This window comes from Silene latifolia, chromosome 3, assembly GCF_048544455.1.
Source record: "Silene latifolia isolate original U9 population chromosome 3, ASM4854445v1, whole genome shotgun sequence".
NCBI lineage: Eukaryota > Viridiplantae > Streptophyta > Magnoliopsida > Caryophyllales > Caryophyllaceae > Silene > Silene latifolia.
In genome coordinates, this window is record NC_133528.1 from 15,699,900 (window position 1) to 15,716,210 (window position 16,311).

At 40.2% G+C, this 16,311-nt stretch overlaps 1 protein-coding gene across 1 annotated transcript; it reads right to left on the reverse strand.

Annotated features, from left to right (window-relative positions):
- On the reverse strand, positions 1-5,647 carry LOC141648725 (uncharacterized). Its single transcript, XM_074457445.1, has 3 exons — positions 5,607-5,647; positions 657-1,096; positions 1-482 (listed from the first exon to the last, which is right to left on the reverse strand). Exons 1-3 carry the CDS (start codon positions 5,645-5,647, stop codon positions 1-3), a joined length of 963 nt encoding a protein of 320 aa, XP_074313546.1.
- Between the last annotated feature and the right edge of the window lie 10,664 nt (positions 5,648-16,311).

The following is a 16,311-nucleotide window of genomic DNA, read 5'->3' on the forward strand; positions in this document are numbered from 1 at the left end:
TTATAGCACCTCTTCAAAATTATTCGGATTCGACGATGTAAACAGCTGCATAAAATATTCATTCCCCACTTTAACAATTGCCTCATCCCCAACCCGTTCCACTCCCTCGTCATCTATAAGTCTCCCAATAAAGTTTTTCCTCTTCCTCTCACCCGCTTTGTTGTGAAAAAATTTAGTGTTACGATCTCCGTCCTTCAACCACAAAGCTCTAGATCTCTGCCTACAGTACTGTTCCTCCTGTCTACACAACGCCATAATTTCCGCCACAATCTTCTTCCTTTTCTGCACTTCAGTCTCGGTTCTTCCCCCCGCATTAAGTCGCACCAGTGCCTTATGTTTCAGCTCAATACTCCGCTTAATTTTCCCTATCCTAACCTTCTTCCGTCCTTGTAATTCTCGTGCACACTCCCGTAAGGTTGCCACCAAATCTCCCCGTCCTTTTTCGACCCCTAGGACAACCGCTTCTTCACATCCCTCTTCCCCTATCCATATTTGTCCAAACCTAAAGCTCTTTTTCTAACTCTCCATGATGCTTCGTGGATAAAGAACAAGTTTAATCGGGGTATGATCAGACCATTCTCTATCGAGATGTAAAAGTTTTGCATATGGGAATAAGTCTAACCACGATTCTGTTCACATCGCCCGGTCTAACATACTCTGTCTATTATCAGCACCAGCTTGCCCATTATCGAAGGTGAACTGGTACCCTTCCCAACGAATATCTCGAAGCCCACATTCATCTACAGCTGCTTGAAAGTTATTAATTTGCCATTGCGCACGACTCCCACCCTTCATTTCAGTAGAATAGAGAATTTCGTTAAAGTCACCCAAACATACCCATGGAAGCACCGACTGGCTCTTCAAAACACGAAGCAACTCCCAAGAGAGATGACGATCAGAAACCGCAAGCCACCCATAAAAACTAGTGACTATCCACTCCCTATCTCCTTCCCTCACCGTGAAATCCATGTAGTGTAGAGAAGCTGAAACAAACATACAGTCCACCTCCTTCCTCCATAGAAACGCAAGACCACCCGACCTCCCCAAACTATCGACTTCCAACCCATGATACCACTCCAGCTTTTCCCTGACTCTCCTAATATCACAACCACAAAATTTTGTCTCGCATAAAAAAAGTAAGGTCGGGGCTTTCCTTCGCACTAAAGTACAAAGGGCATGGACCGTGTCAGGGTTGCCCAATCCCCGACAGTTCAGACTTAGGAGATTCGTTGGGCCTAGCGGGGTGGCACTCACCGCCTCGGATATTAAGACGCTCCCGTCTGTAGAAAGTTTAGATCGTTTGTAACCAACCTCCTCCACTTCTTCATCTCTGCCTCTCTTCCCCTCAACCACAACAACCTTCTCGCTATCGCTTTTCTCTAATCCTGTGACACCCCCATACTCCAAGTGTCTTACCAGGACCACTTAAGGTATAAGAACATCACCATCTCGGTTACCCGAGGCAGTGATAATCAAATGACAATGAAGAAACATAATTTAAATAACAATATAGTTTAAAGTGATTACATGATCAAAACCAAAACTGTTAAACTGAAATACAACATTCTCGATTTGTCTCATGCTAAAACTATCAAAGTTATAAAACATCGTCTGACACAGCGGAAGACTTCTAACTGCCACGTGATGACTCATCCCAGCTATCCCATACGCGTCATATCATACCTGCTCAATAACTGCTTACCACCCCCGAATGGATCACCACAGTTTTGAAAACATTTAAACGAGGTCAGTACTAATTACACAATCAAAGTCACACTGAAACAATCATACAAACAGCTCACACACAATCCCAGTCTCCATCTCCAATCACCTCATAACTGACTATACACTAAAGTGTGTAGCCCCGCAGAGTACCCATCGTGAGATACTCCTCGCCGCCAGTGGGGGACCGCAGCCGTTCCCACCTAAGCCCCGCTCATCTCCATCGAGCGATAAACCCATGTTCATTAATGTGCACATCCCTTCTGTGGCAGATTCCACAGGAGGCGAATCAAGGGCGTGAAGCCACTCCCGCAAGTGACTCCACTCAGCCAGGGACGCACCCCGAAGAACACAGACAGATACAACAACAGTCAACGACAATAAACATCAACCGTCACAACACCAACAATTACCAACAACCAATTCCAGTACGATAATTACTCAATAACAATAACAATCACCACACAATCATGTAACTTATACTGAGTAGGGAAACCCTACCTGGAATATAACACAAACAGCAGACGATCTAGCAGCTGTCTCAAAACCTTTCCTCTACGAACCCTCCTCCTATACACATAATCATACAATCACTACCACATCAACATAAACATAGAAAACCCTCAAATCACCCAATTAGAGTTTAACCAATATTAACAAAACAATATAAAAGTTATATGTAAAGCTTACCCTCGACACAAGGATCACAACGGTATAAAGAATAACGAAATCCGACACTTCTAGCTTCGGGGATTGCTAATAATGCGGCGAGGATGATTCAACGTAACTCAAATTCTTCTCTGGAAAGTTTTTATGTTGTAAAAGTGTTTGGAGAAAAGTGACGAAAGCCTTTTATACCATTCCCGCATTATTTACAAAACCCGTCAAATATCACTCGTAAAACCACTTACTCGATCGAGTAAGGCACTTACTCGATCGAGTGCCCCCTACTCGATCGAGTACCTAACTTACTCGATCGAGTACCCTACAGGCAGACTACTGTTTTGCGTCAAAAACTACTTACTCGACAGAGTAAGCCCCACTCGATAGAGTACCCATAGACTCATAAAACCGTAGTATTACAGTCTTTCTTCCTTAAAAAGAACTTCGTCCCCGAAGTTCAACCCATACATAAAAAAAACAAACCTACCAACTTGACTAAGACACAACAACGCAACTAAGAACTCAAAACAAAACCTCACCCTATAACACATGAACTCTTACCACCAACTCCACCAACTATGTCTACCTGCACAACATGACTCATGACATCATATCCACCACATTATAGCCACTCTCGACACTAACTCCATACACTACCAACTACCATCCACAAATGCCACTATCTCCGTTTCACTAACATATTATCCACTAGAAAATTCAATATCAAAATACTCATAAAATCAAACGGAATGTTACATTCTACCACCCTTAAAAGGAACTTCGTCTTCGAAGTTTACTCACACTCATAAACAACATCATCCAGGTGCCAAACTATGGAACTCATAATCATCATCATCCAACTGTCAACACTATCGAAATATTCTCACACTCCTAAGCATCACACTATTACAAGCACGACCATGGCCCTTTTAACAATATCAACCACAATATATACAATTCCATCCTTTATGCTACACCAACACTCTACTTTCAATTATACTACAACATTTACAACCAACAAACTCTCTTGCATCACATCCTACTCCTCTTAAGGTAAATGTTACGTCCTCGTAACTCACTATACTAAATCCTAGCTATATCTTCTCATTATCCTCATCACCACCGCATGTCAAAGACAACCGCCTATACTCTAAACACTCACCATTCCTATATCCAAGGCTCTCTTACTTAAACAGTTTTTATACCTCAATTCACTCGGCACATCACCTAACCCATACCACAAAATCTTTAGCTTAACCAAAACGTCAACTGTTCCCTATTACCGCCAAAACGACATAGTCCTCTATACATGCATCTATCTCTATACTCATAACTCACGATCCACAATTATTACACACACTCACACTAGATCCTCAAGTTCTATTCTTTCACTACCGCAAAACTCATCCATAACTTACCATGATACTAATTTCCAACACTCTATACTCACTGTCCCAATAAAAGATTATGAACCACTTACTGTTTCCATATCAGTACAACACATGTTCCACAGCTCACGCAACATTACTATGTAAACCAATGCCTCCTCTAAAAGAAGATCACAAGTACTCCAACAACCTCTTTTAATTGTGCCCCACCAACAGGATATCACTATACCATGACAACAAACGAAAACATATACAACTATACTCCATATCATACTTTACCCTCACACCCAAGCTGAAACTGGTAAGAAACGTCAATAAACAAAACAACAGTCTACATGTTTAACTAACTCACAAGGAACAGCAGCAAACAAAACAACAATCTATGTATAATTGGTATGTACTTTCGAAAACTCGTATCATAATCACTCCGCCTACCACCACAACCGGTGACGGCATCGCAACACTGCCACCAACAGCCGCACCGCAGCGCGAAAATACCCGCATCATAACACGAAGTACCATGACGGATCACCACCCGAGCCACAACAACCACATCAATAGACATCACAACCACATACAATTCCCATAAACACTGACTTAGTATGACTTCTTGGACAAGAAAACTTGCTCAAAACTGCGTTACTAGATCCCAACACAACATATTATACGGAATAAACAGACAACAATCTCATGAATATCATCCATACCTTTTCACGGAATACACATATATCATGAATACACATACAAGTATAACTAGCCATGCCATATCACCCAAACTATCACTTTTGAACATCATACTATTAGTTTACCGTATCCAACATATATCACAAAACATTCATATAATAACTTTATAACTATCACACCATACCATCTCTCGTGAGGTCAGAACCTCACACAAACATTTATACACATCATAGACCCGTAATCACATCCAACTAGCCAATCCTGATCACGTAAGTTACCACCTGATAAAAGTTACCTCTCACCCGAGCTTAACTCGTATGCCCCTCATAACACATTCTCCCATTTGCATATCCATCACCCCTTGCCAAATGTAACCATACCATTAATACTCAACTACTAACAACCGCCTCATATAACCACATCTTACACTCTCTCACAACCATACATATCAATCTGGTCTCTATAAAATCAACCTCTTTAGAATTGCTATCCTTCTTATCTATCATCACCCTTAACCACTAGTGACAACACCACAATACTACCATCGTTCAGACCTCAAACCTCTTACACTCACCTTTAAATATCACAGTTCATTCCGTATCTTCGGTTAACATTCCAAATAACTAAAATCAAATTCACCAACAAAATTTACCTCAACATTCTTCCCAATACTATCCTTAATTGTATAATTGTCATCCAACTCTCCACCAAATATCTCGTATCGTGCAAATACTCCACCAACTTCTTACTCCCTTAATTCCTCGAAACTCATGATTATTATGTCGTCCTGGAACTTTTATATAACTGTTAACTCAAATCCTCATGATAGTATCATACATCTCGACGATTCATTACTTCTTTATCACATAACTCCGGTCAACATTTTTCTCAGCTTACTTTTATCCTTCTTTTCTCTTTACACTCAACAATACCAATTAATAGTTCAACTCCTTATTACTTCTATCTAACTCTTCACTGCTCCGGTTACCTTCACATTGCTCTAAAACTCGAATCCCATTATTTCTTTTTTTTTTTTGGTAAAATGTAAGTAATATTAAAAACCATTGAACCAAACAATTACAACATCATCGTTTTAAAGAAACATGAAGGAAAACAGTACAACAATGCTAATGAAATAGCTGCCTATACCGTTCCTTCTCTCTGCCCGTACACATCCTCTGCAACCTCATCATTATAGCCCCCTTAACTAATTTGACAATCTTTTCAGGCCGAGGGACCACATGCTCAATCCTACATCTGTTCCTTGCATCCCAAATATGGTAAACAAGGCCTATAAACAAGCTGCAACAACCTGCTTTCTGAACAAACTCTGAAACCGTTTATGAGTCCACCATTCGACATAGCCTGTAACAGGCACCTGAGTAATCAACATATTGTTCAGCAACTGCAGACATAATCTGCTGAATGTACATCCAAAGAAAAGATGAGAGTGGTCTTCTCCATCATTACCACAAAGTACACACACAGAATCCTGGCAGATTTGCATTTTCATCAACCTATCCTTTGTTAATAACCTCCCCTGAACTGCAACCCAACCCATAAAACAATGTTTAGGTAAGCTATACCTATTCCACACAAAATGAAACCATGGAACCTGTTGCCCATTAAGACCCCCTAACCAAGAGTAGCCTTGCTGAATAGTATAGTGATTATCCTGCTTCAACCACCAATAGTCAACATAACCTTTTTTCAATTTATCCTTCACTCCACAAATCTTCCTCCACGACCAGCTAGCAGTGCTTTTAGGATTATAGGAGAACCAGTCATCATGTTTCATATAGATAGCATGAATCTATTTCACCCAGAGGTGATCCTCCTTGTGGGCAATCCACCACACATATTTACCAAGAGCTGCCACATTCCATCTTCTCAAATCAACAATGCCCAAACCACCCATCTTCTGAGTCTGACAACAAGTATCCCAGGCTATAAGGGGGGGGGGAGAATGAGCCACCTCTTTACCCTGCCACAAGAAACTCTTGCACACAGCTTCAACTTTTTTAAGAACAGTAGCAGGCAGTATAAAGATTCTTGCCCAATAACAGTGTAAAGAACTAAGCACTGCTTTGACCAACACCAGACGACCAGCATAAGAGAGCTTTCTGGTGCCCAGAGCTCTTATTCTCTCAACCACTCTATCCACAAGTTTAGCACAATCCAGTGAAGAAAGACGTTTAGCAGCAATGGGAACTCCCAAATATCTAAAGGGGAGTTTTCCCTCATTCATTCCAGCAAGCTCCCTAATCTCAGCAACCAAGCCACTGGACACACCATTACAATAAAAGCAAGACTTCCCTTTATTCATACATAAACCAGAAGCACTAGAGAAGGTCTCAAAGGCTCTCAATAAGATCTCAACAGACTTCACATCTCCTCTACTGAACATCAGAAGGTCATCCGCAAAGCAAAGGTGAGTGAGTTTAAGAGGCTTACACAGTGGGTGGAATTTGAAGCCATCATAATCCTGAACTTCACTCAGAATTCTACTCAAATATTCCATACAAATGGTAAAAAGTAAGGGGGACATAGGATCCCCTTGCCTAATACTTCTTTGAGCTTTGAAAAAACCAAAATTCTCACCATTTAAGGCAATAGTGAAGGAAGGTGTTGACACACACTCCATAATAAGCTTAGTAAATTGTTCTGGGAAACCTAAAGCTCACAGCATTCCTTCCAAAAAACACCACTCAATGCTATCATATGCTTTTTGCAAATCCACTTTGAACATCACCCTAGGAGAACAGGATTTCCTACTATACAACTTCACCAAATCCTGGCACACCAAAATATTTTCAACAATATCCCTACCCTTGACAAAAGCACTTTGTTTAGGGCTAATGATGAAAGGCAACACCTCACTCAGTCTGTTACACATCAACTTGGCAATACACTTGTAGATAGTATTGCAACAAGCAATAGGACGGAATTGAGTCACAGACTGAGGCATATCAACTTTAGGAATCAAAGTAAGCACCGTATTATTAATCTGTTTCAGTAGCCTGCCATGAGTAAAAAAATCCTTGACAACATCAATAACACTTGGACCAGTAACACCCCATGTGTCCTTGAAGAACTGACTGTTGTAACCATCAGGGCCAGGGACCTTAGTCCCTGGAATGGAAAACATTGCCCTTCTAATTTCCTCCCCAGTAACAGGTTTCATGAGTTTTTGCCTTAAATCATCAGTTAAAATTCTTCCTTTCTGTACAGTGGGGACATGAACAGAGGCAACACTCTTCTGAGTACCCAAAATAACTTTATAGTAATTTTCAAAAGCTTCATTAATACCATGAGCAGAGGAGTGACAATTGCCATTCATATCAATAATATTCACCACTTTACTCCTATTCCTGTGAGCTCTAATACTAGCATGGAAGTATGCTGTATTGTCATCACCATCAGCTACCCACTCAGCCTTAGCCTTTTGAGCTAAAAACTGATGCTTAGCCTCCATCATAATAGCATACTCCTTAGACAAGGCCCGTTCAGTAGCAACCAAAGTAGGATCCACAGGTTGAGCTCTCGACTCTTTTTGTACATTATGAAGAGCCATAAGCATTATGTCAGAGTTATTCTCAATATCATTAAAAGAATCCTTATTCAACATTTTTAGCTTATATTTAAGCATTTTCAACTTAGAAGTAAGCTGAAACATCAAAGTGCCCTCAATAGAACTCTGCCAGTGATTCCTGATGACAGACTCAAATTCAGGATGCAAAGACCACATGTTAAAGTATTTAAAAGACCCCTTTCTCCTCTGCACCTGCTCAGTAAACTGGACCACACAAGGACAGTGGTCAAAAATCCCTTCTGGCATGAAGTTTGCATATGCATCAGGGAACAAATGCATCCATTCATCATTAATCAAAAACCTATCAATTCGACTGTAGACTCTTGTATCCACCTCTTGTTTGTTGTTCCAGGTGAAAAAAGAGCCAATAGCATTAATGTCCTTAACTTGACAAATATCAAGACAATCCTGGAATGGTTGGATTTCATTCACACTAATATCCGAGCCAATCCTCTCATGAAAAGATAAAACATTATTAAAATCACCCCCTATAGCCCAAGCACCAGAACAACTACCAGCATATTCAATCAATTTCTTCCACAGTTCCCTTCTTAACACTGCCTTGTTGAACCCATAGACTATTGTTAACCAATATCTCCTATCATTAGCCTTATCCCAAACTGCACTGTGGATAGTTTGGCTAGTGATATCCTTAATATCAACTTCAAAATAAGCTGGATTCCAAATTAACCAAACCCTACCACCTTTATGAACTCCATTATTTGTGGAAATTGCCCAACTAGAGCAAATATTATTCCTAACCCTAATTCAATTACTACTCTTAACTCTAGTCTCAATCAAACCAAATAGCCCAATTTTATTAGAGTGGAGGAACCACTTTATTTCCTTTTGTTTATTAAGGCTATTCAGTCCCCTTATGTTCCAGAATCCGATATTATCCATTCTCAATTCTGGAGCAGGACCCTTCCTCAACCACTACTTTACCCAAGAACTTCCTTCCATTAAAACCATCTTTAGCCAACTGAACAGATTTCTGTAAGACACTATTAAAAGTGTCCATGAAAGTATGCTTACCAAGACCACCAGTACCTGAAACCACCTGTGTATTCATCCTTGTTAGAATTCTAGCAGGGGTCATAGGATACACAGTGACTTTAGGGGTGACAGTAACCCTTAGAGGCACTTTAGAAGGTGGGGTCACAGTTTTAGCCATGGGACCTGGAGGGTTAGGAACAGGACCATCCTTTGCCTTGTTCACAGGCCTCAAAACTTGCTTAGGAGCCTGCTTTGCAGGGTGTTTAGGGATTGCCTGAGCCTTCCTACAGTCCACTGCAGTGTGCCCCATACCTTTACAGGAAGTGCACAGGATAGGCAACCAATCATACTCCACTCTAACTTTCTGAACCCTTCCTTGTTCATCCTTAAACTCAATACTCTCAGGAAATTGTTGATCCATCTTAACATTAATGAGAATTTTGGCAAAATTTAACAAGGTTTTCTGTTGAGTAGGCTCATCACACCGAATATATTCCCCAATACTACTGCTAATCTTCTTCAAAGCATTAACTCCCCAAAACTTCAGGTCAAGCCCACTCAGTTTCACCCAAATAGGCACTTCAGAAACCTTATGTTTGATCAATTCAGTCTCTGGTGTCCATTCATGGATAATAACCGGCTTGTTATCAAACATCAATTGACCTGCAGTGAGAGCCTGTTTCTGCATAACCTCAGACTTGAATCTAACAAGGAATATACCATTTGGCATAAATGAAACCTTATCAACATCAAACCTACTCCAAACCCGTCTAATGAATCCATTAACAACATTCCAAGGAGGATTGGCACCTAAAATATAGCAGTAAACAGAAGTTTTCCAAAACTATATCTCAGGTTCTACGTCCTCAGCAGCTAATTGGACCATTACCTTAGGGTTTGCAGGGGTATCGCGTTTCTGCATCCTCCTTTTAAAGCTTCGCGTCATCACCTCTGTCCACGACCCATCAGGATTCTGACTTATCTCCGCATCCACTTTGTCGTCCAATTCCTCTGGCGTATCATCCAAATCCAATTCCAAATTGTAAGGTAGTAAGCATCGTGCTGGATTTTTAGAGGTTAAAGGAACAAATTCCTCATCACAATCTTCCAGTAATTCTTCCTCGATCAATATTTGTTTACTCGCTGACTTTTTTTATGAATTTTTTGTATTTTTTTGCGTTTTTTGTGTTTTTCTAGACCTAGACATTGCAGAAATCTATGAAAACAGCATAAAATCTAGAGCTTTCTCTCTCTCGAATCCCATTATTTCATATCAGTATCATCTCAATCTTTCTTACCATCGAAATTTTCTTATCTTGCTATTACTTACACTTAACATAAATCAGTCCAGACCATCTCGTGCTATTACTCACACTGATCTCCAATCTCCTCCCTTTTTTATTTTTTATTTTTTTTTTTTTATATCCCAAAACTCATTTCATAACGTTACTTGCCTAAGGAAAACAAACATTAGTTTCACCTCTTGATAATGCAAATTCCCAAACTCACCCACTATCTGCAAGTCCACGTTGCGACATGTCTCCATTAAGTTCACTATATACCACTCTTCTCAATTCCTCTAAAACGACCTTTCACTACATATATTCTGAACCCACACGATTCCTAACCATCTCCCTCCATAATTCTTTGCACATCTCAATTTGCCACTATCCACATTCTTCCTTTCAATCTTTCCATTCTCACGTTCCTTAGACTCACATCATCCCTTTCCCATATTCACTTACTTTTACATTACTCAACACACATTCATACCACTCATCTCTTCTCACAAAACATGCTACATGCCTTAATAAGCCTTACCAATCTTCCTTTTCTTTTCCACTACCTATCGCCACCGCATATACTCATGTCCTCCCCACCGAACTCATACTCACCATATGCCACTCCTTACATCATAAGATTGGGTAACTTATGCATCAAGACCGACACACATGTAAATCAATGCATAAGGAAGCAAAAGAACACCTTTGAATTAAACATATTATGCAACGAAGTCAAAAGATAAGCATATGATCCAAAATAGGGGTCACTAGATCAAGTACCCGCATGTTTTTATTATATAACTTTACGTAAACAAAATCACAAATATATGACATCAAGTCTCCTATTCACATGTTACTAGCATAACAATATTATGAAATAACTTCCATTACATAACATGCATAATCATAAATCATATTATCATGCAACAATTATCATCTTTTTCCACCAATTATTCATGCTCTTACTCAAACTTTCAGCTATATAACTCTATGTATAACTCAAACCAAACAAATTTTCTTTCCGTATTTCTATAATACCATATCGTAAAACAACTATCATGCTTTCAATCAATAATGTATAACATCACCTCATTACCATCTTTCTCTACACATTCCCCATTCTCCACATACATACATCCACCAATTTATACCACACTTTGCTACAAAGATACACAATTCACAAGATAAACACATAGAGATCCTGACTCATATCCCATGGTGACCGGTTCAAAATTGTAGGGCGAGTTCACGACTTTAGGACGTCTCCCAAGTCTTTGCATTAGCTCCTACAACTTCTACCCCGGGTTCATTTTAATTAGACTCCCTATGTTCATTAGATTCATTGGTTACAGGTTTCAGGATCGTCGCTCTGATACCACTTTGTGACACCCCCATATTCCAAGTGCCTTACCAAGACCACTTAAGGTATAAGAACGTCACCATCTCGGTTACCCGAGGCAATGATAATCAAATGACAATGAAGAAACATAATTTAAATAACAATATAGTTTAAAGTGATTACATGATCAAAACCAAAACTGTTAAACTGAAATACAACATTCTCAGATGGTCTACTGCTAAAACTATCAAAGCTATAAAACATCGTCTGACACAGCGGAAGACTTCTAACTGCCACGTGATGACTCATCCAAGCTATCTCATACGCGTCATATCATACCTGCTCAATAACTGCTCACCGCCCCTGAATGGATCACCACAATTTTTAAAACATTTAAACGGGGTCAGTACTAATTACACAATCAAAGTCACACTGAAACAATCATACAAACAGCTCACACACAATCCCAGTCTCCATCTCCAATCACCTCACAACTGACTACACACTAAAGTGTGTAGCCCTGCCAGAGTACCCATCGCAACAGATACTCCTCGCCGCCAGTGGGGGGGACCGCAGCCATTCCCACCTAAGCCCCACTCATCTCCATCGAGCGATAAACCCATGTTCATTAATGTGCACATCCCTCCTGTGGCGGGTTCCACAGGAGGCGAATCAAGGGCGTGAAGCCACTCCTACAAGTGACTCCACTCAGCCAGGGACGCACCCCGAAGAACACAGACAGATACAACAACAGTCAACGACAATAAACATCAACCGTCACAACACCAACAATTACCAACAACCAATTCCAGTACGGTAATTACTCAATAACAATAACAATCACCACTCAATCATGTAACTAATACTGAGTAGGGAAACCCTACCTAGAATGCAACACAAACAGCAGACGATCTAGTAGCTGTCTCAAAACCTTTCCTCTACGAACCCTCCTCCTATACACATAATCTACAATCACTACCACATCAACATAAACATAGAAAACCCTCAAATCACCCAATTAGGGTTTAACCAATATTAAATAAACAATATAAAAGTTATATGTAAAGCTTACCCTCGACAGAAGGATCACAACGGTATAAAGAATGATGAAATCCGACACTTCTAGCTCCGGGGATTGCTAATAATGCGGCGAGGATGATTCAACGTAACTCAAATTCTTCTCTTGAAAGTTTTTATGTTGTAAAAGTGTTTTGAGAAAAGTGACGAAAGCCTTTTATACCATTCCCGCATTATTAACAAAACCCGTCAAATATCACTCGTAAAACCACTTACTCGATCAAGTAAGGCACTTACTCGATCGAGTGCCCCCTACTCGTACGATTACCCAACTTACTCGATCGAGTACCCTACAGGCAGACTACTATTTTGCGTCAAAAACTACTTACTCGACAGAGTAAGCCCCACTCGATAGAGTACCCATAGACTTATAAAACCCTAGTATTACAAATCCCTTGCCATCCCGTAAAATTCTCCTCCAACTCTTGCCACCCATTCCACCACTCCGCACCTCCTGCCACCTATTCCACCACTCCACACCTTCTGCCCCTCCCCCTCAACTTCCATATTTTGCAGCTCCCTCGATATCAGACCCCTCGCCTCCTCATCACGCCCGCCCCATAATGAAACAGCCACTGGACCATTCCCACCCCCTCGCTTCTTGTCCTCCTGCTCTCTCCCCTATCCTCAGTCATATTAAATTCAACTTCCTGGTGCCCCATTAGTGAAACACCCTTCCCAACTTCCCCATTCACCTCCCCTATTTTTTGTCCTGGTTCTCAGTTCCGGCCACCATCTTTTTCTTCTTTAAATCAAGTGCCACAGCCTGAAGTTTTTCAATCATCTTTATAACGTCATCCTCATGATCATCTCTCTTTTCAGCTGCAAAAATCGAACTCAAGTCGCGCCTTGCTTTTTCTGGACTATCATGAGCAGTTTTTGTAACCTTCCACGATGACGCTCTAAGCCAGTCTCCAAACGTAAGGTCATCCTCCTGGTATGGCCCATGTTCACAATCCTTTTCCCCGTGTCCGATAATCCCCCAGCCATAACAATAGAGAGGAATCCTTTCATATTTAACATCAAAATTAACAACTTTACCCTACTTCATCTTAATTGGGACGTGTGCTTTCAAGGGTTGTCGTACATCGAACAAAACATGCACTCTTATGGCACGCTGCATTTCTGTATTAGGGCTACCATCAACTTCGATAAATTTCCCTAATGTGGCACCTATCCTTTGAGCATTGGCCAAGCTAGATTGACTCGAGAAAGGAAGGTCATAGACTCGTGTCCAGATGGGAAAGCAATGGAGTGGAACATCAGGTACCTGAGTCATTTGGCTCGTTAAAACACCAGACGTACCTATCGAAATGCCACGGCTGTCCTTCAAAGACCCTTGCTTTGTCTCGTTCAGAATCAAACCGGAAAACGAAAGTCTTCTCTTTTGCGTCCATAACATTCCCAACCATAGCTTTCGATGGATTCCATAATTTAATCATTGTATCGATAGCCGCCTTCACATTCACCGCCCTAGATGCCCATAGTTTACCCACCAACATACACTTACTCGATGCCGCCTCATCAGCAACACCCTCCTCCCACACAAACGCCTTAGAACCCTCCCCACCACCTTCATCCACATGCTCCTTCCCACTTTGAAACGAACCCCATGTAGAACTCATCTCCTGGAAACCTGCAAAGAAAACAAAAAGACACACAAAAACGAACAGGAAAGTCGAACTCACGATCAAAAATCGTGAGAGAAGCCTCGAGTGAGGAGGAGAAACCCTAGGAAATTTTAGACGGAAACCCTAGGGAGAAACCCTAGACCTTAATTGTATTATTGAATAGTATGAGTTACATGAATATATGGTATGGTATATATAATATCTCGTCTAACCCTAATCATGCATCTAGACTATTCTAACTTATTGTATAAGATAATAATATATCTCATATTCTATACGGTATATTCTAATAATATACCGTAATCCTCAACATCCCCTTCAAACTCATGATTATTGTACACATTGTTAATCATCAATAAAATTCATAACCTTTTTCTCATATACTTTACAAGTCCAACACATGAACATCATTTATTATTTGGTTTTTCTAAAATGTAAAAGTAGTATTTATTAAATGATGAAGGGTTTTTCTAAAATATGCCTAATGGGCTCATGATAAGACTTATCTAAATCTAAAATAATTGTCCTAATTAATCTATTCTCTCTTATAGAATACTTCATCACCAAATCATGTGGGGAGAAAAATAAGGAAGAGATGATTGTTATTAAGAGAATTTAGGAAATTTGAAAAACTTAATGAAATAATTAGGATTAACCCTTCTTTATTTAATAACTACTCCCTCCGTCCCGGTTATTTGTTGTCCTTTTCCATTTTTGGGTGTCTCACTCATTTCTTGTCCTTTCTATTTTAGGAATGCATTTGATGAATAATTTGGACATACATACTCAATTTGATCCACATGTCATTTAGTAATTGGTTTTCCCCTCTTTTCTTGGTCTTTTTGTCAAAACCAAAGAACAGCAAATCATCTGGACGGAGGGAGTATTACTTTTACATTTTTATTAAGGAAAATGATAATATCAGCCAAGAAGCTGGCTTCCAACTATTGAGTTGATAGAACTTATGCATTGTATGCAACTTGATATGTAAAGAACAGAGTTTTAGATATGAATAAACGATCTTTCTATTCTCCTGAAAGTTTACTCTTTTGGCGGCTGTTATATTTCTTTTGATTGTAATTGCCTTCTCCAGTTTACATGCATCATCTATATATAGTATGGCACACACCCATTTTACCCTAGATACCACACTATAAGACAAGACTGCTTTTTACATATTACAGCTACTCACTGCCACCAAACTTCTTGTCCTCTTCTGTGAGTCATGCTTTTCTGTATGTATGTGCACATGTATTTGCACAATACATTCCTTCATTCTCTAATCTTGGGCCTAGTGCAACATGTTTTTGGGCTACTTTTCTACACTCCCCCTCAAGATGTGAATGTGGGTTGTCCATCACTCCCATCTTGCTGAGAAGCCTGGAATGTTGATGAGCAGTAAGTTGCTTGGTCAGAATATCAGCAATTTGGTTTCTGGATTGAACAAATGTTGGTTTCACAACAGCACTAGCAACCTTATCCCTGACATAGTGACAGTCAATCTCTATGTGTTTTGTCCTTTCATGCAACACAGGATTGGCTGCAATGGCAGTAACTGCTTGATTCTCACATTTCAGAGCAGTGGTTTTAAGTCTGTTCAGACCTAAGTCTTTGAGAAGAGACATAAGCCAAGTCACTTCACATGTAGTGAGAGCCATAGCCCTATATTCAGCTTCTGCTGAAGACCTTGATACCACAGTTTGCTTCTTTGATTTCCAAGACACTGGTGAGGTTCCTAAAAGCACACAGAATCCAGTAGTAGTCCTCCTAGTGTAGGGACATGATGCCCAATATGAGTCACAATAGGCAGTTAGAGAAGTTGTGGAGTCATTAGCAAGAAGAATACCCTGGCCTGGTGCGCTTTTGAGGTACCTTAAAACTCTTCTTACAGCCTGTAAATGATCAGAAGTGGGAGCTTGCATAAACTGACTTAGTA

Excerpts from the sequence above, each read along its gene's own strand:
- LOC141648725 (XM_074457445.1), bottom strand. The coding sequence starts at position 5,647 with ATGAGGTTGCAGAGGATGTGTACGGGCAGAGAGAAGGAACG. Across the intron at positions 1,097-5,606 it reads ACGGGCAGAGAGAAGGAACG|GAGAGTCAGGGAAAAGCTGG; the intron begins GTATAGGCAGCT and ends TTGTGATATTAG. Across the intron at positions 483-656 it reads TGGTGCTGATAATAGACAGA|GGGAAGAGGGATGTGAAGAA; the intron begins GTATGTTAGACC and ends AAATATGGATAG.